General features: G+C 40.5%; 1 protein-coding gene across 2 annotated transcripts in view; it reads left to right on the top strand.

Moving 5' to 3' along the window:
• The window catches only part of RALYL (RALY RNA binding protein like), a 1,751,515-nt gene extending 1,731,970 nt beyond the window's left edge, over positions 1-19,545 (top strand). For both annotated transcript variants that reach the window (XM_078687094.1, XM_078687095.1), the window contains 2 exons: positions 7,590-7,645; positions 13,460-19,545. In XM_078687094.1, coding sequence (XP_078543220.1) covers positions 7,590-7,631 — 42 coding nt within the window. In that variant the 3' untranslated portion in view covers positions 7,632-7,645; positions 13,460-19,545. The remainder of the gene's footprint in view (positions 1-7,589; positions 7,646-13,459) is intronic.
• Positions 19,546-21,233: the final 1,688 nt, after the last annotated feature.

Raw genomic sequence — 21,233 nt, 5'->3', positions numbered from 1 at the left:
GGGGATTTCAATGCTCATCTGTATTCTGGTCAAGCGGACATACAGATGGAAGGTGTTGTGGACTGTTACAGTATTTCCCCAGTCTTGTTCCATTTGGGCTCTATGAAGCAGAAGGCCCACGATTTGAGACAGTGGTTGGTGATCAATGGTCTGTTCTGCTTGAATTGTCATTTTAAAAATTATAAGTCAGCATTCGCAATATTTTTCCAGTGCCTTCCGTCGGGCCCGATTGACTATATGGTCACCCCTGCCTGGCAAATTATGAAGATATTGACATTGGGCCACCTTGGCTTTTTTCCATCTTCACAAGCCAGTGGCAGTGGAGTAGGCACTGCCCTAAAGAGTATCTTACCCCTGGAGGCTTACAACTCATCTCGACCCCACCCATCTTCAGCTTCCAGCAGCATATCAATTAACGGAAATAACTGAGGTTCTGTCCGTGAGTCAAGAGAACAGAATTTTTGGGTTTAATGAGAACTTGATTAATGTGTTGGACTGCATATGTGTAAGCATCAGAAATGATGTGTGACAGGCAACTTGTCATGTTAAAGGGAAGAGTTGATTTGATTCAGCGTGTCAGCATATGCAATGCCTGATGAGATGGACAACCAAGCTAGTTAGGCTGCGCCTAGAAGGTGGTTTAAACCAGGAGTTGGGTATGCTCTAGTGTCAATGCAGACACCTGATTAAAGAGGAAATGGCCTTTTTCTATCATAGCAAGTTGGATGAGATGCAGAAGATTACTCAGTTAGGGGATCAACAAGACTTTTGGGTAAAAGTAAATTAAACCAACAACCCTCACGGGGAACCTTAACACACACGATTCCTAAGCATACATGATTGATCCTTATGGTAGCCCTTCTACCACAGAAAGTCTTAAATGTACTGCTGATAAGAATCCCCTCCTCCCCAACATGGTTCTCAGTAAAAGAAGTAAGGGCAGTAATTGATCGGATTAAGCTTTCAAGGGCCGCAGGCCCTGACATTATACCAGCAGTGATAATTAAATCTAATAGCAATATGTCGGTAAGGGTGTACTCCCTCATTTTCTACTGCATAGCCTCAAAAGGCCTATGCCCCATCATCATGGAAAGGGTCTATAGTGAAACCCATATTAAAAAAAGCAGAACGGTTCAGATCCCTCACATTAAAGACCGATTAGCCTTTTGGACATCTCAGTTAAGGTTTTCTCGAAAATTAGTTTTTCAAGGCTTGAGAACTGGGTTTCCGAACGTAAAATTATACTGATTGAGCAAACAGGATTTCGGAAGGGTCACCAACCATAAACCATTGTTTTGCTCTCTGGGTCATCATCAAGAAGGCCCTGGAAGTGAATCAAATGCTATTGTGTTGTTTTATTTGATTTTCGGACAGCCTTCAACCCGCTGGAGAGGGAACTGCTATGGGGGAAACTGGAAGCTCCCAACCGACCTCCTTAGTGCTTTGCATGATTTACACAAAGACAACTGGGCAGAGGTCAAGCAAAATTTGGTAAGTTATCTCAAAATATTCCCATCAAGAATGGCTTTTGGCAAGGGTGTGTTCTAGCCCCCTTGCTTTTTTTTTTACTTTTAGCAGACCTTCCAATATATATAATTCAAGCAAAGTAACTTTCTCCTAAAGTTGGGAATTAGCATATATCTTGCCTGCTATATTCAGATGACTTGTTTCTGCTGAATTGCACTCCAATCAGTCTGCAAAGAAAGCTAGACTCCCTTAAAACATACAGTAAGTAGAATTTGTTGAAAATTATTTTGGAGAAAACCAAGGTGTTGTTCTTTGGGGAAAAATGTAAAAAGCTTTAAATGGCACCTGTATGCTCGAGAGGTTGAAGCAGTGAATTCCTAAATACGTAGGTCTGTCCTTTAACAGGAATTTGAAATGGGACACACAGACGGGTTGTATCAAGCAGAGGTCCATGCTGCAGGCCAGTTGACTGATCAGATTCAATTCGAAATATGGAAGCCTGGCCCTCACTCCCTTAATGAAGGCTTATGAAGGTAAAATACACCCCTTGGGGCTGTTTGGTGCTGAGGTAATTGCCCTTGAGCCCTCTTGTGATTTGGATTGATTGGAGAGGGCAGTTCGTAGAAGGCTCATGTCGCTGCCTCCAGGTACTATGGTCCAGGGCATAAGGAGGAAACTGAATCTGATCTCCTGGAACCTGTTGGCGCATTCCCAGGCCCTGAGATTTTTCAATAAGCTGTCTCTGGATAGGGAAGCCTCAAAAGTGTCTAAACTGTGTTGGGATGAGATCCAATGCAGTGACAGAAGGTGGGAAAGGAAAGCAAGGAAAAGGCTAAGCAATCGTGAAAACAAGCATTCCAACTGGGGAACAATTGTAGTTGGTCTCCTTTTTCTAGTAAACAAGTGCTGAAAGAATCTATGGAAAAGGTTGCCCGGTCTCTTGACTTGGCGTATCTGAGAAAGAAGCCTTCCATCAGCTTCTCACTAAACATCCTTGGCCTAGACAGTGTTTTCCCTTATCTGGCTCAGATACCTAATTGCAAAGGGAAATGTTAAATGTGAGTCTGGGATGTTCTCAATCTACCCGTCCCACAACTGGTGTAATATGATCCAGGATGGTAATGGTCTTATGTAAAATTGTACTCATTGACTGTGTTTTTTTATATTCGCATTCATAATTCATATCAAGTTTTTAAGATCCTTGTTTTTAAAATACAGAACATTACAAAGGTTGGTGGTGATAGAGTTGTTGTCTGAAATGCACTTATTTGACAAGGCAGTAGGAACTGCATGATTTATACTGACTGTCAAACAGAGCTTCAAGGATGGGGTTCAGTAGGGTGTGCTGTTCAGGGGCGGGGCGGGGGGGACTTGCGAATTTTAAGTCAGAATTTTATACGGTGCAGGTGTTTTTATTGTTTTTGAATTTGTTATGGATAATTGTCCTAATAAACTTTGGGGCATATTATCAAGGGTGGCGATAGGGGATTATCGCCGCTTTAGCAGTCGTTTTCGGCCGCTAAGCGGCGATAATTGTATCGCCCTATTAGCAAGCTGTCGCTAACAGCAGTTAGTGACAGCTTGTAGGCAATAGCGAGCGGTTTGGGTCCCGCTTTGCATGTTAGCGATATTTATCGCTAATGACATGCAAAGTGGGCGTTCCCAACCTGTTAGCAACTGAAAGCAGTCGCTAACCTCGCTATCACCTATTAGCGAGATAGGCGAAGCGATAAAAAAATGTGCGCTAGAAACTAACGCCTGCCCAGACCAGTTCTTAGCCATGTTATTCAATGGGAGGTGGACAACATGGCTAAGAGCATTTCGTCGCTAATGCGTGAATATCGCTGTATTCTCAGCGATATTCACGCATTTCACTGCTATCGCCGGAAAATGTATCGCTTTGGAGATAAACGTTACTAATAGCACGTTATCTCAGCAATAAATTCCGGCGATGCTCAGAAATACAAAAATCGTCGCTAAGCCTAATTAGCGATAAATATCGCTACTTGTTGGTAATATGCCCCTTTGTTTTTTACCTATCCATGACTTGTTTTACGAGTATGCTTCTGCACTGTTTCTATGAAGCTGGTGCTTCCTTCATCCTTCACGGTACTTCCATTTTGCTTTTGTCAGGATACAGAGAGAGCGACTCTGCAGTCACCCACAGCTGCGAACATCGACATAAACCATTTCAGAGCAAACTCTTTGTAAGTAAGCCGACTGTTTGCATAAGGGGAGTAAATGGGCACTGGGTGACGAGCTCTACGGGTATGCTGCAGCTGGCGTCATTGGTGCACTCTCTGCTTTGGATTCTGGCAGCTCACCAAGCCCTCGGAGAAAGCTCCAGAGGGTCCTGCTGGCCAGGCCGGCTATGCCTACGGAAAGGGCTCAGTTCCAAAAAGCGTTATATTGTACTCTGAGTAACTCTCTTCGTACCTGTGGCCTAGACTTCAGATGTTGCTTTGTCAAAGGCACTCTAAAGGCGATTGATGGGCGATCCGCTGGAGCGCTCTGTTTACTGAAACAAGGAAGTGCCCTCATCTGAAGCACTGTCACAATCTAGTTAATATAAAAATATGGTTAACCTCTGTGCCAAAGCTGTCGCAAGCTTGTTATTCACGTATGGGAAAAAAGCAGATGTAAATCAATGAGTTTCGAATTACATGTTCTTGAAAAGAAAGTGCTTCATATTTCCGAATATATGAAAAGACAGTTTATTTCGTCTTCTTTTAGGATTTATACCTAGCTCCTGCCTGGAGCTATCTCCTGAGCACCGTGAAATACATCTTATTTTCACAGTTTGCTGGCATCACCTTTTTTCCCATTATTCATCCGTCTCTGGCATTCTCTTCTCGGGTGACTGATTTACCCCCCTCTCTTTTATATGTTTAAACTGTCCTGCCTTTTCAGACAGTGCGAATAGTTGAAGAGTGCCCCCTAGTCCAGAGCTCAAACCTATCTATCTTTCCCTTCACCTGTCCAATGAAAAGATGAGCAGATGTAGAAATGTTTCCACTTTTGCTCTCGCTCACGGTATGAGACATGCTCCTGACTTTGCCCAGATGGAGAGACGTGCCTGATGATAATTTTTGTCAATAAAGGATTTTCCAAAGTGGAACAGGCTAAAACGTTTGCACTCCAACTCTACAATGAGATTATCCTTCTCTACCTGAGCATAGGCTTTCTACGCTTCTATGAGACTCTGATGTGTATATGCAACAACCTACCTAGTGGCCTCTGGATCCGTCTTAAATAATATTTGTCATTAGGGATACATTTGAAAACGTACCCGTTCCTTGTGTGCTTACATAGAGACGCACTACTTAACGTAACATCAAATATGTCACTGGACTGATAGCTCGATAACCCTAGAATAGGTCAAAGTGCTGAGATGTTTTCTGGTGGAGGAGCCGCACCAGGGCTGAAACAGTCAGGAAATAGGTGCGTGCCTTATTGAGTGGGAGTCCAGCACCATCAAGGTGGACCTTAATCAGTGTTTTGTCATATTCTTGTTTGAGTTTGCCAAAGAGTAATATATAATCACTATAAATGGGCATCCCTTGGATAACCCATCGTAACTCGTCCTGAAAAAACTCAACAAATGAAGAAACGCTAAGTCACTTGTGCCGAAACAGACCAAAGTGAGTTGCGAAAGTTATGTTGTGTGATATCTTCTCTTTTGAGTCTTTGTGCAAGTCAAAAGTAGAGAAGATGAGGTATCCATTCAGCTGATAAATTATGTCTGTTCTTGGTGATAAATGTCTTTCATGCTGTAAAGCCAGATTATGCTGGGGCATGCCAATGCAGATGCATACTCGCCCTTCCGTGTGGCTTTTCGGTACTAGAACAATTGGTGAAACACATGAAGTTAGCCACAACAGGTTCAATGATTTCTTTTTCTAGGTGGCTTTGAATTTTTCCTCAACTTGTTTTTGGATGCTGAAGGGGAAACCTTTAAATGGTGAGCCAGGGGTTTATTGGTTTCATCTACATGAAGGAAAATCGGTCCTTTACTTTGCTCTTGTCTTAAAACAAAGGTGGTGAAAAGAATTCTATATCTACTTGACCTTAACCTGACACTGTAGTGTTGTGTGATCATGTGCAATAGGATATTTGTAGTCCTAGTCGTACTCCTTATCAGTTTATGTAATCAGTTGTGAGGTATTTGGGTGTGTCTGGGTGTGGTCAATAAAGTCTATGATGCAGTATTTTCAGTTAACGGTTGCCTGCAGAAGAATAAAGGTGGGTATTACAGATCTCCATGTGTGGTTTAGTCATTTGCATGCTCCAGAGCTGGGGTGGATGCTGCAGACACCTCGTTTATAAATTCTGCACAATACCTGTATAAGCCCAGTTTGATGCAGCTTCCAAATTGGGGGATGTTCAGCTCAATTATGAGTCAAGGACGAAAAAGAAAAAGACACTTGAGAGGGAATTTTGAGCTGCATACATATATACATGCATCTGTTAGCAGAAGGCCAGGTTGAGGGGTAGTTTTACAAAATTTTACAAAGTCAATGTTAGTCATTACATTGATAGTAGGACAAACTTTTCTTCCATGACAATGTTTAGAACTACCATAGTTACTCCATTGTCATTTTCGGATTGCCTGCTGCTCCTGTTGGAGACATCTTTTGCATGTTCATAATATTCTAAATCAGACTTCGTGGACCCAGACAAAGAGGATGATACCCTGTGACATGCTGCAGCCACTTTTACTCGGTGCCATGGATGAGTCATTCGCTTTGATTTTCCGTGAGATGATAATATGGTCTTGGTTGCAGGAGAAGTATTGGTTGAAGACTTCTTCATGCCTTAGCATCTACAGATGCTTGTGTAATGACCTAATTTTCCATATTTGTGGCATGTGCTTTGTGAAGCTGGGCACACACCTGAGTGTGGGAGATGGATATCAGAACAAGGGCATCTGCGTTTGGGTTCTTGTTCTGCAAGGTGATCCCTATCAAAATGGTTGATGGATTTATCTATTGCGTTCTTGAGCATGTGTCGACCAATGGCCCCCATCTGATGTTCAAACATACAAGATGTTCTGGCCATGTCAAGAATATCCTTTAGTTTCTTTGATTTGTGAAGTAGCTTCATAAGATCAAATCAGATTCTTAGCCTGCATTTATGTAAGCACAAAGGGCTTCTTCACAATTGTAGGTGTCAAAATCGCAGTATTGAATGCATACTGTCACCCTTGTATTGAAGTTGTATGGCCAGGTTTTTGTAAAGATAAACCATCAAGTGAAAGTCAATTGGGACTCTTAGGTCTATGCTGTCTGTTTAATCATTTGGCGCTTTGTAATTATGTAGGGTGTTGTATGGTCTTGTCTCAGCAGCATTAGTGTTTCAGAGAATGTTTTACAAGATGACATCCTCAATTTTGGAAAGAGCATACCAGTTAAACACAATAAATATTTCCAGTGTTAACAAAGTTATGTGAAAGATTACCCTGAAACTAAAATGTGAATTTCTAGATCTAGAAGTGGAATATTTGGGGTACATGTTGAAGATATAGTTTGCATCAACGCTAACACTCATCAAAAATAAATTGTAGGTTACGAAACATAGGAACAGTAATTGGCCAAGAGTCCCCAATATACCACATTTTGAGAATTGTTGTTAATTTTTAACTGGTAAATATTTATTACATGACTGCATTATGTTTGTGCTCGGGGATACATATCTGTTTAAAAAGAATCGAATACACAATCAGGAGGAACTTTTTTTCAGAGATATGTTTATGTTTAAGCCATTTTAAATTAATATTTTTGGCACCTTTATAAGATATTTTTAAACTACACTCGTAGTAATTGTTTACATTGCACTTGAATTTTAAGTTAAAAATAATTAAACAGTAAATGCTGGTAGTTAAAAAAAACAGGGACTTACTTTAAGTCCTTTAGGTCCTTGAATCATATTGCAATAAACGCTCCTTTACAATTTTTTTAAGATGACAGATTACCAAAATTGCATGAGCAGTCAGATAATGATAACTGGAATCCAAGAGAATACTTAAAACTGATGGAAAACAAATACAACCTGTTTACTATAGCTGTGCTATATTTAATAAATCAACTGTCCTCAATTGTTGCTCTACACTTGTATTTCTTTAGATGGAGAATCACGTTTCAGACCTAGAAGACACCAGTAACTGAAGAACAAACCTCAGGTAAAAGTTTGCAAAAGGCAGTATTTAAGCTTTATTCTACCTAATAATGTGAGACTAATTGGCCAAAGAAGCACAACTTAAAAGCAAGTCGTCATTAAAAGTAAGAAGGGCAAAGCACTGATGAAACTGTCACTCATGCAAACAAAGAACCAACAAACAGTGACTCTGTTTTTATGTTGTTTTTCTTTAACTTTCCTAAGGTCACACTAGGTTAAGTATCTAGTTAATCGTCAAGTTGCCACTTGTGGACATTCAGCCTTGGATAGAAAAGCCAAGGGGCAAGGAGTGTCACAAAGAAGTGGTTTTATTTTAATTCCCCTAGGAGATTTTGCTCTCCACTACAGCAAACAACGCTCAAAGGATTTGCATCATACCAATCATGAAAGGCATAACTTTACTTAGTAAGTGTGCTTTTTACATTTTTTTGTAAACCCATTCAGTAGCTTTGGAGATGCAAGCTTTTGAAAAAGATCTTCCGGATAAACTTGCAAGCATGATATTTGTTCTGTCAATCACATTTTAATTTTTCAAGAGATGAAAATGCTTATTGAAGAGTTTAAATCATTTATTTTCCACCTTCTTAAACATGCAAGTTTTGCAAAACTTACAAATTTGGCATGCTGTAAAAAATGCACGCAAATGGTGAGGTATGAATATTTCTAAAAGACAGAGAATGTCAGACCAAAGTCATTGGTAAAATTCTTTTTGTTTATTTCATTTTGAGACAACAGAAACCACATTTTACAAGATTTGTGAATTTGAATGCCATCTCGAATATGTAAATAATGTAGTTTAGTTGCAGTTCGTATTGAAACAAAATGTTTGTTTTTGTTATACCTGTGGTGCAGTTTTATGAATTTACACAATACGCAAAGATTGGTACACTTGTCGCATATTTAGGTTATTGTTAATATGTCAAATTGCATGTAGATTCACAGTTGGTGTTTAAATATGCTAATAACTGACCACAATTTCATAGTCTGATAGCACACTGATCTTAGTACTGAGAGCTCAAGTTTCATGCAGATGCGGTGTGTGTGTGAGCGACTGCATGGGTAAGTGAGTGGGTGTCTGAATGGCTGTATGAGTGAGTAACAAGTAGTGTAAGTGGGTGTATGGGTGAGTGACTGGCTGTTTAATTGGGTATTTGGTTAATTGAGTTGGTGTGTGAGTGGCTGTATTGCCAATTAAATGTCCATGTTAGTGGCTGTATGAATGAATGAGCACAGTGCTTGTATGGATGGGTGTGTGAGTGCTTGTATGGTTGAGTGAGTGGCTTTGTTGAGAGGCTGTATGGGTGAGTGAGTGGGTGTTTGAGTGGCTGTATACGTGAATAAGTGTGTGTGTGTGTGAGAAGCTGTATTGGTGAGTGTGTGGCTGTGTGAGTGTCTGGGTTGTATGTGTTGCTGTGTGGGTGAGTAGGTGGTTGTGTGAGTGGCTGTACGAGTGAGGGAGTGGGTGTATGAGTGGTTGTGTGGGTACTTTTAAGGGTCTGTGAATGGGTATGTGAGTGATTGTGTGGTGTTTGAGTGGGTGTATGAGAGGTTCTATAGGGGTGTGAGTGGGTATATGAGTGGTTCTGTGGATTATGGCATCAGTGATGTCATTTGCGATGCTATGAATGATGTTATCAGTGATGTCACTGACCATGTCATGAGTGATGTAATATGTGAGGCAATAAGCAGTGCATTGCAGGGGTGTAGGTTATGGTTAGCTCAGGTAACTGTATCTGCTAAATTTCTATGGTTTTTGTATGAGTGAAATATGAGCCTAATGATAAAGTCCCTGTAACCTTTTTTTTTTTCTTCAGTGAATGTTTAAGTTTTATTAAACTATATTTTCCAACTATAACGTCCCTGTAACCTTTGTTTTTTAGTGGATTTTTAAGGTTTTTAAAATTGTATTTCCGAACTGAAACCTGTAACCTTTGCGAGTGAGTATCTAAAGTGAGTGCATGAGTGTCTTGATGTGGCTGTTGTGGAAATATGCCTTTTTAGGGACACACCGGTACAGGGGTCACCCTTATCTTTGTCCACGGGTCCTTAGACCAACAAAATAGAGATTGACACTGAAGCTGAAATTCAAAATAACAAGTTTATTCACTCATAAGTGAGACCACGTCCATACAACACCCTTGAGTGTTCCATGAGGTAATGACTTGAATGCACAGACCATGGGCCTTTTATGCTGAATTTGCTGCACTGGTAAGCATGTAGTTACAAATAGAAGGTACACGCCTACACAGGAATAACGATCGACAAACTTGGGAAAATGTGGAAATCACTTAGTCAGAAAAGTGAGAGGGGAGCAGGAGTGCTTATGGCAGCACTGAGAGATTGACAGTTGAGTCTGAGACCAGGTGTTCTGGCAGCTACAAACTCTTTAGCATGCATATTGCTTTTAGCTGAGTCAGGAAATTTAACTAAAATAGACAGCACAGGCAGGGGAATAGACGAGCAGCAGAGGATGGACGAATTACATAGCTGACAAAATGGATGCCACAAAAAAGATGGTTTCAGCTTATGCGAACAGAGATTATTTGCGATTTCCACATACGGCCCTTTTAGCATGTGCTGAAGACATCTTCCTATACTTTTGAGGGAGTACGGAAAACATTGTTCACATGTATTTGCATTAATTCGGTAATTTCTTGGTCCATTGCCAAGCGAGCATTCACATTTGTGACATTCCGTTAAGTCGGTATGCATGGGGTACAAATAGAAATGCAAAGTGAACAAAGCATCAGGCTACATTGTATACATAAACAAGAAACTAAAAGAATCACAGCAAATATACATGGGCTGACAATAATTTCCAGCCCCATACAGTAAACATAGTCCGTAGCCATCCAGTCCAAGTCCATGTCGCTGAATCCTGATGGATTCAGTGGCTATTTTGTGCATCTTGGAAATCGCTTCAAAAACTAAAGGGGCGTAGTCAGGGATCTACACACAGCAGCTGCTCCCAATGATGTGGCATGCTCCACCATGGTCGGCCAGAAGGACCATCCTATTTTGGAGCGCCACGATTCTTGCAATTTGTAGCTCTTCTGTGATATTTCCAAGTGCCATGGCTGTCTGATTGGTTACAGTCTCCACAACGCGTGTCAAGTGCCTTATCTTCTGCTGTTTAAGGCCACACCAACAAAGAAGAATAGTCCCAAATTAAAGTCAACGTACTGCTGCAGTGCAGTATCAGTTTGATCCACCTCATCATTGTTTATGTTCCTCTTGAATCTGCTCTTAGAAATGTCAGTACACAGTTTATAGTCTTTATGGTAGGTTGCAGGTGCCAAAAACACAGGTGGTAGCAAAAAGGACACAAAGCAGCTACCTGACCACCCAATAGGTAGGTGGTAATAACCTTTATTTCCACAAATGGAATAGGTGTTATGTGAGGACAAAAAAACTACTATTGTTTATTCCAGTAACCTTTAAAACCATAGTACGGTCACTTTTCCCCACAGGAATACTGCCAATACTGTTCACATACAGGTCTGCTTGAGCTCTAGTAAGAGCTATAACAGGAGGTCCATTACCCTTGACAGTTCGAATGTTAGGGAAAACATAGTGCGTGGAGGCATTTCCTCGGTGATACTCCTCCATTTCCCATACAGTTCCTTTAGCTTGTGAATTTCCTTCCTCATCAGGGTAACAAGCGCTGTTCAGCTGGGCATTCAGTCCACCTACATCAGCATAAGTATTGTTAGCAACTTTAGAAGCCCATAGTAGCGCAAACCAGGCTTTGCAGGAGCCATTGTGTGAAAATGACAGAGGAATAAAAGGCGTTCCTCCCTTTTTCTGTAGAGCTGGCATCATTCCTCACACCCAACAGTTGGTAAAGTTTGTAGCATTATGGGTGTGATGCAACATTTGAATGAACGTATTGTTGAGATAAGACAGTCTATACTTCTCCTTGTGATAAGGAAGAGTGAAATGGTGGTGTTCAATGGGGACAGGAGTAGTAGCAGTCAGTAGTTTCCGGGCAGGAGCTACTCCCTCTACAACCCATGTTATTATAGCAAAGAGAACAACAATCAAAGTGAGTCCAATAATGAAAATACTCTTTCGATCACAAACTCTTGCAGCAGTTTGCTTCTTCTCCTTAGGCATGTTCATCTCGTCGTTGAACAACAAAACAGATGGTACCCTAAGGTCCTGGTCAGACGTTGGTTTCTACAATGAGGTTGAGACGAGCAGTCACTAAAAGGCTACCCCCCCTTTGTATTCAGTCTTTAACCACCAAGGACAGTGGCTCAAATAGTCTTTTTCAGCAACAAAGTGTCTTTTTTCCAGGGTCGCAGCTGATATCGAGATGTACCAGGGATCGTATGGTCCGGGAAGACTTCTTCAGGTCCTTCAGGTGATGTAGCTTGTCCTTTCTCGGTGTCCGGGACATCGCGGTGATCTGCCAATACAGCTGGGCTCGCTAGGTCCTGCAACACCTTCCTGCAACGTGTTGCGTGCACCCAGTTTTTCCGGTTGTTCACTCAAACCGCAGTCCTGGTAGCCAAGAGCACCTGCTCAGGGCCTCACCATCTGGGTGCTAGGGAGCTGGCTCTCTGTAAGGACTTTGTGATGACAAAGTCACCAGTGCACAAGCAGTGGCCCTCACCTTGCGACCTGTCTGGAAGAGTCTCCTGAACCTGTTGATAAATAGAAGACAAACGGTCAGTCAACTGAGACAAATAGTCATTCAGGACTAAGCAAGCTCCTGATTATGATCCCATACCCGTTGTTGGGGATCGAAACGTCGTCAACAACCACGTCTTAAACTCTAAACTTCAAATTGAGAATTTTGTGGAGTATAAGATGTCTGTGTTATTGTGACTGTTATTTAGTATTTTCACCAAAAGTCACTTTTAAGTCACTTGCCTGTGGTAAGGAAATCTGATGATTTCCTAATACCCCGTCACATCCAGCTCACTTATTGTTTATGTATTGTTTTGCTTTAAATATGTCAAAATAAATTCTAAATACCGTCCAATTGGACACAAACAAGCCCGATCCTGATTGAAGTATTGGGGTTATCTATAGTGATTCTCCTTGAAAGGGATCACTGTCTCTAATATTCCATTCAAACGTAATGAGCAAGAGAAATTTCAGTCCTCGCACTCTGCGGAAACATGAGGCGCCACCGTTGGAAAGGAAGGGATGGGCGGGTGAGCTCAGGAGGGAGTTACAACTGTTTTTTAGTTTTAACTGTAAGTTACAATTATCTTTCAAGTTAACAAGAAATAGCATGAGTGCTTTTGTGAAAATAGGTATGGTAATTATGATCGTCAATGTACGTGTCTGACTGTTATGAGAGATGATACACCTGGAAAAATAAGTTATCTGGACCCAGTTATACAAATTATAAATAACAACTATACCAATACCTATTGCAGTATGTAATGGAGAAATGCTAATAAAGTTTGTATTTAAAAAAAGTTCATTAATACACAATTGTTTTCACATAAAGGGTACCCTATCCTAATTATTTTAACAAATGGCAGACCTGTGACCGTTATTTAAATTAACAAATTTACCCCGGAAAAATTAAGAAAATCAGATGTTTCAGTAGAAGTTCTTTTCAACCTTTTATCCAAAAGTAACAAGGTTCTATGGCCTATAGCATTTACTAATAGACAGCATCAGATCTTCTTAGGTTAGGCAAGTACATGATGACCAGTGTTTACAAATGAAATTATGAGTGGTCTGACTACGTTAACAGCAATTGAATTTTGTGTATATTTTTTCTGTTTGAAGTGTGTCTATATGTTCTTGATTATTTGTAAAAAGCTGAAATCTGATACGATTTATTTTTCTACAGATCTGATTATCTGAAACCACGATGGGTACTTAGGGATGCTGTGAAGATAACCGCCTGATGTGAAATGTGAACTTTAGTTTCATGCCAGTATTGGCACCTTTCATTCAATGTGTATAAAATTAAAGTCACTTCAAGAAAGCAGGCATCAGTGTCCCAATCTGGGCAATGCCATTTCTTACGTGTTCTGAGATGTACAATGGTCAGATTGTATGGTTTACATTGTAAACGTGTTTCCTTTTGCCTGTTTCTCATTTTATTTTGTTTGATTTGATGATTTCTCTGACGGTGTCCTAAGGACAAATGTAAGATAATGTGAAGGACACATGTAGAAGATGTGGAAACATTGTAAACAATTGTATATTTGTAAAAGCTATTTTTATGAATAGCATGTTTACTGTTTGTCAAAGTCATTGATAGTACATTTTGCAATTGCTTTGTGTTCAGGCTACCCCAAAAACATCCTTATGCTATGATCATATGTGTTGTACAATACAGTTTTTGTAAGTGCAGATGGGATCTAGTGCAATTTCCCATGCACCATTACTGCTGTCCACGTATCAGGCAATATTTATAATGGTAAGCATTTTCAACGTGTTAAAAATGAATATGGATGATTGATGAAATGTGCCCACGTACTGCAAATAGGCATGGACATTAAGTATTTATAAATTCCTGAGAACGATGTAGAATGTTTTTGAAATGTTAAGACATGTGAACACAATCATCTTCATGACCTACACTAGATAAAGACATTAGCACAAAGTACGTGTTTTAACAGCTATATTTGATAAAGAGGCATGTTCCACTAGCTAGATTAAGGGGACACAAAATTGAAGCAGCTACTGGCTAATCATGAGTACTAATGATTCCATCTTGCTGACAAAGTGACATGGTCAACCTTCATTAAAAAAAAAATGTGTCTACATTTATAGGAAATTGATAATACTTGAGCGCCGTATTTACTTAAGCACAGCAGTATTCCTTCCAAACGGTCTTTCCTAGTATTATTTGTTCCAAAGAGTAGCTTTAAAATATAGAATTGATTTTGAGATCACAGCTTTACTGCAGAGTGCAAGTTTCATTGTGTGTCCACAAAACCCACATGAGCTTTCACTGCAATGTACCATGGGGTTCACTTCATTCTGCCCTGTTTTATTCCCTTTATTAAAATGTACATTGTGATACATTACACCTGTTTCCACATCAAAATAAGTACAAAGAATGCGTTAGTACACTACATTTGGAGCCCTCACAGGAGGGACTTAAACTATACTGTTCAATATTGGTACTTTTGCCCCTGTGGAAATTTGTTAAGCCCTTAATGTATTCTCAAACTCGCGCCCTGCTATAGAGCCATATTTTCAGAAATTTGAGACATACTTTAGGACTTTTGATCCTGAATAAATGTACTTATTGAGAAAGAAAAAAACCTTCCTATCCACACAAATTAGAAAATGGAAACTGTTTACACATCAAACCCCGGTCTAGCCTTACATTTTTCTGCAGCAGCCTTAGGAAACATGCCGTATACAGTTATTCTGGTCTGTACATGCTGGCACAGAAACAAATAAAAACTTTTTCTCTTTTGGTTCAGAGTGCATTATCACAGGAATCTGTAGTATGTGGTTAATGTTCTTTTCTCCCTTACTGACAAAGTAATTGAATCTCTTCTTGTTTGCTGCATTCATACACAGACTTTGACATGCCTGGGACCCATAGTCTTGGCTGATGCTCTGTCTAAGCCTGGTCTCTTGTCCCCCTCTTCTTACCTGCTCTGTAAATCATACCACCTACATTCAGATCTTGAGTCTTAACATAAGACTGTACTGTCTTCAGTGCGCGCATTTCCTTTTATTGTGAGACATATTAGGAGCCTGTCCGTTTGGATATACCACCTGCAGTACATCAGAAATGGGATTGCTAAGCTCTACAGAGAAGCAAAAATGACTGTGCAGCTCATGGGAAGGGACCGTTCCCAAGAAGATTTATAAGAATATCCTTAATTGGCTATGGTCATCCAATACTCACATAATTTGATGACTAGCAACCACCACTAAACATTTCCAGGAATTTGAAAAGTAAGAGTTCTCCAGGGAAATAACCACCTTCTTTTTAGTGTCCGATTTCTTTCCTGACTTTGGAATTGGTGTTGTACTCAGTGATGTAAAATTATGACAAACACTTCTGACAAAGTATTACTTCTTCGTAGCACCGATTTCCATTTGTCCTTACATCCCTAAGCAAAATTTCAGGTGTGCCTTTGCCATCATACTTTAGATGATGGTAATGCTTTCAGCATTTTTTATTAATATCTGATGTACAGCAGATGTGCATAATCAGTTCATCGAGTCAAGAAATAGGATTTGATTCAATTACATACTTATATGTGCACACCATGAACTCAGTCGTTTCTTCAAGCTATCCCTGTACATGAACGTAAATCTTCGTTCCAAGGAATATTTGTTAGAAAGAGGTTTTTTTTAGGGCTTGTTTGAAGGAGTACAAAGAAGAAATACAGCGAGTGAGTATTACAAGCATAAAGATGACACAGTGATTTGGGGGCAGTTATGGAAAACTTCGAACAAGGCCCAAAAACCTTGAAGGGGATTTGTCAAGATGGTGACCATATGTTTCTAAGGGGAATTCAAAGTGTTACCATGGATTGAGATAGACGGCGTTTCAATGACAGGTATTTGTGGGTAATGAAAACTATTCTTAACTTGATCCTTGCATGGAGAGTCAGCCTGTGAAGGTTTCAGAGGACTCAATGTTTGATGTCCCTTTTAAAAGGACAGTGACCTTCCTGCTAGCTGCATTGCTGCTTGCTCCATCTACCTCCATCCCTGGTCCACTGTGACAGTCCTCTTTAATGATTGCCCTTTATATGTCCTCTCGATCTCAATGCTTAAAAATATCTCAGTTCTTCTCCCCCCCAAACGACCCCCAACTATGTCATTTCCAAAGTTTCATTTTCTCAAAAATATGAAAAATAGTCTTTTTCTGTTACACTTTGCTTTAGACCCTCGGTAACAATCTGAAATAAAGATGGCCCTTTCCCTTTTATTACCATTGATTCTTAAACGTAGCATATATGTGCATATTCTTTGTTAATTGTTCACTTTTTTTGTTGTATTGTTCCATTCCTGTGGTGCCCTGATCTTGATATCACCACTAGGGATCCCTTTAAGTATACTTTTGTATGAAGACCAATCTGTACTATGTGTTTAATATATATGACCATCTTCCTTTCATTTTAGAAGGTAATCTCTTGTTAATATCAAAGAGCAGTACAAAGACACACGATGGGTCAACAGATCAAATGTTTTAGGAACTCCTGACTTTAAACATATAAAATCTTAAACATTTTATTACATCTATTTTTTTATTTGATATTTAAAAAATATAAAGAACTACAAAGATAGGAAATAAAATTGAATACATTAATTCATTATTATATGAATATATAAAGCCAATTACTAAAACCGAACATATCATGCACAATTCTAACTTTTAGGTCACCATTCAAACTGCAGATTGATGATTTGCTTATTTCAGCATTTTCAGAAAAATTGTTTTCTATTGTCTCACTTCCTCAGTTACAATTTACTTGTTTTAATTTGTAGGACCTTGATGCTGTCCCAAAGGTGCTCGTGGTTAGTGCAGTACAAATAGATATACAAAACAAGTACCCTCATGAAATAATCAATATCTGACAAATTTGTACCTATAAGTTAGGTCCCTTTTCAGTACCCTCTAAGTTAGTAGTCATGGTCTTCTTTATTTCCTAGTAAACAAAGGGAAGTTTTCTGTTGTGGCTCTTGTATTTTGAGTCCTTGATATTGTGGAACACTAATATCGTGGACAAACTATTGAGGTACATAAATAGCAAAATAGATTTTCTATATGTAACACCAGATCTATGTACCTTGACAATATGTATATTGTCATAGCATCTAGATTTGGAGATAAAAATGGTAAACCTATGCTTCCCTATGTGCACTTACCTTTCAATATTATGTCCCTCAATAGTTTGTCAATATTAGAGTAATACTATATTCTTGTACTCTATTTTATAGCTTTATAGCCCACCGTAGTGGGCTATGCCAGCCATTATTGGCCTGCCCCAACGTTAAACAAAGACCTCACGAAGCCAAAGAGGACAGAAATAAACTCAACGCTGTAGCCTTTGTACAGCTGTTGCTGTGAATGTTCTACAGCTAATAGCTGTGTGCAGGGCCACAACTGTTAGCGTTTGGACAAGAGCTGTGAAAAGGGGTGGAAGTCAGTCCCTGGTTCTCCCCAGCTTGGCTGAACTGCTTTTTGTAGTGTAACCAAGCCAGAGATGCCCAGGAGCTGAACAGCATTCATCCCTCCCTTCCTCTGAATTCCTAGTACCATTGAGCTACAGAAGTAGGGAAGGATGAAGGCTGCGTTTGTCATCCTCCATGGCCTCTTCCTTTCTTTTTCCTCTGCCAACTTAATGTATTTTGAGAGGCAGTGGAAAGAGAAAGGCAGAAACTGTGTATTAGGACCTTGAAATGTTGAGAGCAGTGGGCCTATACCAGTTCATATAGGCCACTGCTGTTCCATTGTTTTCAACGGAACTTTCAACATTCCAGTGTTGTAATACAGCGTTATAGCCAGCTGTAGTGGGTTATACTGGCCATTAAAGGCCCGCTCCATCATTGAGCTTGGGCCTTTAATTGCTGGTATAGTCCAGCTACAGCGGGCTAGAAAGCTATTAGAACATTCCACCCCATGAGGATAGGATGTCCTAATAGAGAAATGAAAGGCATCGGAGATCGAGGGGGTTAATGTCCCCCTTGCTCCAAAGCCTTTGTTTCACAGCTGTTGCTGTGAATGTTCAACTGTTAACAGCTGCGTTCAGTGCCACGGCTGTTATATGTTTTGCATTCACAGCAAGAGCTGTGAAAGCAGGTTGAAGTCAGCCTCTGGTTCTCTCCGGCTCAGCGGAACTGTTTTTTGTAGTTCAGCGAAGCCACGGAGACCCAAGAACTGAGCAGCATTTACCCCTCCCTCCTTCTGAAGCCCCAGCAGAAAGGTGAGCTACAGGAGGAGAGAAGGGTGAAGGCTCTGTGCATCCTGCTGCTCATCTTTCTCTTTCCCCTGCCCATTTCACATATATTGGAGAGGCAGGGTAAAAAGCCAGAGGACATTAGGATATTGAAATGTTGAGGGCAGCTGGCCTAAACCAGATTATATAGACTGCTGCTGCTCAATTGTTTTCAATGAGCTCCCAACATTCCAATCTTCTTATATAGCCTTAGAGCTCACTACGGAGGGCTCTTAGGCTATAGAACATTCCGTCCCTAGAGGGCAGAATGTTCTAATTTGTAAAACATAGGCCTTACTAGTCCGAGGAGGTTGAAATCAACTCGGGCTCCGTGAGGCCTTTGTTCACAGCAATAGCTGAGAACAAACATTACAATGTTAATGATCCGGGCTTCTACCAGCCATTAGAAGCCCGGAGCACTTGATTGTCAGCAATGGAGATCACAACATTACAATGTTCTGATTAAGAATACAATGAAGTTTTCTACATTTCCAATGACACAGCTGCAAATATAAAAAAAAGACAAAGAAATGCGATAGCATAGCTACTGATGCTGAATTGCCATTGAACTATAATTGGCATAGAGCGGCAAACCTGGCAGAAATTGGTAGACAAGCCAGTAGCAGCATACCTAAATCATGGAGAGCATCACTTTTGATTTTGTGTTCTGACATCTCTAATGAATATTCTAGCACACAAAAATGGAAGATATTTTACCAATGGGAAAGCAACATTTTCGTTTTCGCTCAGTGTTCTACTGCATTGTGTGGAAGCTTAGAGCCTGTTGTATCCTACACTTTGTAAATAGTCCCGATCATGCAAGCGGTGCTACTTCTGAGACAAGAAAGAGCAGATGACTTACAATTGCAGGATTCAAAGAAATTCAAGTAATTTTCATTGTTTTTTCATCCTTACTTGCATAATTGTTCATGATAACAGTGTTGTTTCAAATGCTGTAACATACTTTCTACATGTCTGTAAATAAATATTTTCTCTGAATTATGCACTAAAAGAGTTTTCCCCATTTCTTGCCTCTGAAAAGTCTGTTCATATATTGTACTAACATTTTGTTACAGATATCATCAAGAACTACCTGAAAAATCAATATTTACAAGGCATTAGAAGGGCAGCTTGTGAAAAATGTGTTCAACAAATAGCCAGGTTCTGATTGAGATTTATAACAACAAAAAAAGATGTATTTAACAGCGAGAGCAAATCCAGAATGCAGTGGATTAAAAAACATATTTTGTATGTTTTACATTAAACAATCAGGCATATGTGATGTTACTACTTGGTACAAGGTCCCTTTAGAGAGCACTGCAACATCCTTAACTGCTTGACTGCCACTGGCTCACAGACATAAATGACATTCAACTGTATGTAAAAGAGATATAGGCCCAATTTAACATTTGCTGAAGTGGCAGCAATACAGTGGTGTTCTCACTCCTCTAGATTTGGAGATCACCTGGCTCATTTATAGTTCGGTGAACCATTAGGTGTTCAGCAGCAGAGCATCAGGTGGCTCCACTGTCAGAATCCTATACCTGCATGCACATTTGACACAAGGAGAAATGTCACATGTTTATCGACAAGTTATCAAACATGATATCTGTCTGTTGATCACTAACAGAGTGGTGGATTGGATGAAAGGAGTGCATTCAAAGTGATATCATGGCATGCTCCCACACTCGTGATCAGTCCATGTACTGCTAACAGTTGTAATTGTGTACAAGCTAATTTACCTGTACCCTAAGGGGAGAATGGCTACAAGCTCTTTCTGTGTTAATCTGTTTAGTATGTCATAATTAGGCCCGTAGTTTCTTCTGATTGTATGTGGTATGCCAGGAAATGCAGGGGGACTTCAGAAGTGTGAAATCATGTTGGGGTCTGTAGCATCGTGCTACAAGTACTACACAGACACAGGCTCATTACATGTATAGAGCTTTATTCTATGCTTCCAGTGTCTCCCCTGTCCCTACTCTATCTGCCCTCATCCTGTCCCTGCTCCGCCTCTTCCTTTCCCTGACCACCTAACTCCTCCCACCCAGCTACTAGACTGCTAACATATAACATCTCCCCCTTTCTTAACAAAATTAACGACATATTCAATCATATCTCTTCAATGAGTCTCTTTGGTCGCTGGACATTGCGACGTGGCCGTGCGTTCGCCTCGTCAGAGTTCTCTTCAGTCTGAGGTGCATCCAATTGGCCCGGATCCTCTAAAGCGTCCCGTTCAGAGGTCTCAGGATCTAGTGACGCAGTGTGATCAAGCAACACTCCGGTCGTGTCTCTGGAACACTTCTTAAAGTGGGACACGTTCCTCGTTACTTTGCGGCGGTCATACTCCGCCGTCAGCATAGTGCCCTTCTGCCGAGTGACCAGTAGTGGTTCATCGCGGAACCGACAGTCCGTTTTCTTCTGTTGGTCTTGTTTCACTAGTACGTAGTCTCCTTCGTGTACAGAGGGAGATCTTGCTCTTCGCTTGGCGTCTGCATACGACTTCATCTTGTCCTTGTTACGCTTATCCGTGTCCACCATCTCTCGATGGTTGGGGGTGGGTGATATAGCACGTAGGGCTCCATCCCAGGTTGGAATTCGGTTCCTCATGGGGCGACCTAACATCAGCGTGGCAGGACACTTGCCGGTGGTCGAGTGGGGAGTTGTCCTGTAGGCTCTGAGGACCTCATTCAGGGCAATCTG

The sequence above is a fragment of the Lissotriton helveticus genome, chromosome 4_1, assembly GCF_964261635.1.
Source record: "Lissotriton helveticus chromosome 4_1, aLisHel1.1, whole genome shotgun sequence".
Classification (NCBI taxonomy): domain Eukaryota; kingdom Metazoa; phylum Chordata; class Amphibia; order Caudata; family Salamandridae; genus Lissotriton; species Lissotriton helveticus.
Note: the sequence above shows the minus strand (reverse complement) of the source record. Positions and strands in the feature narration are given on the sequence as shown.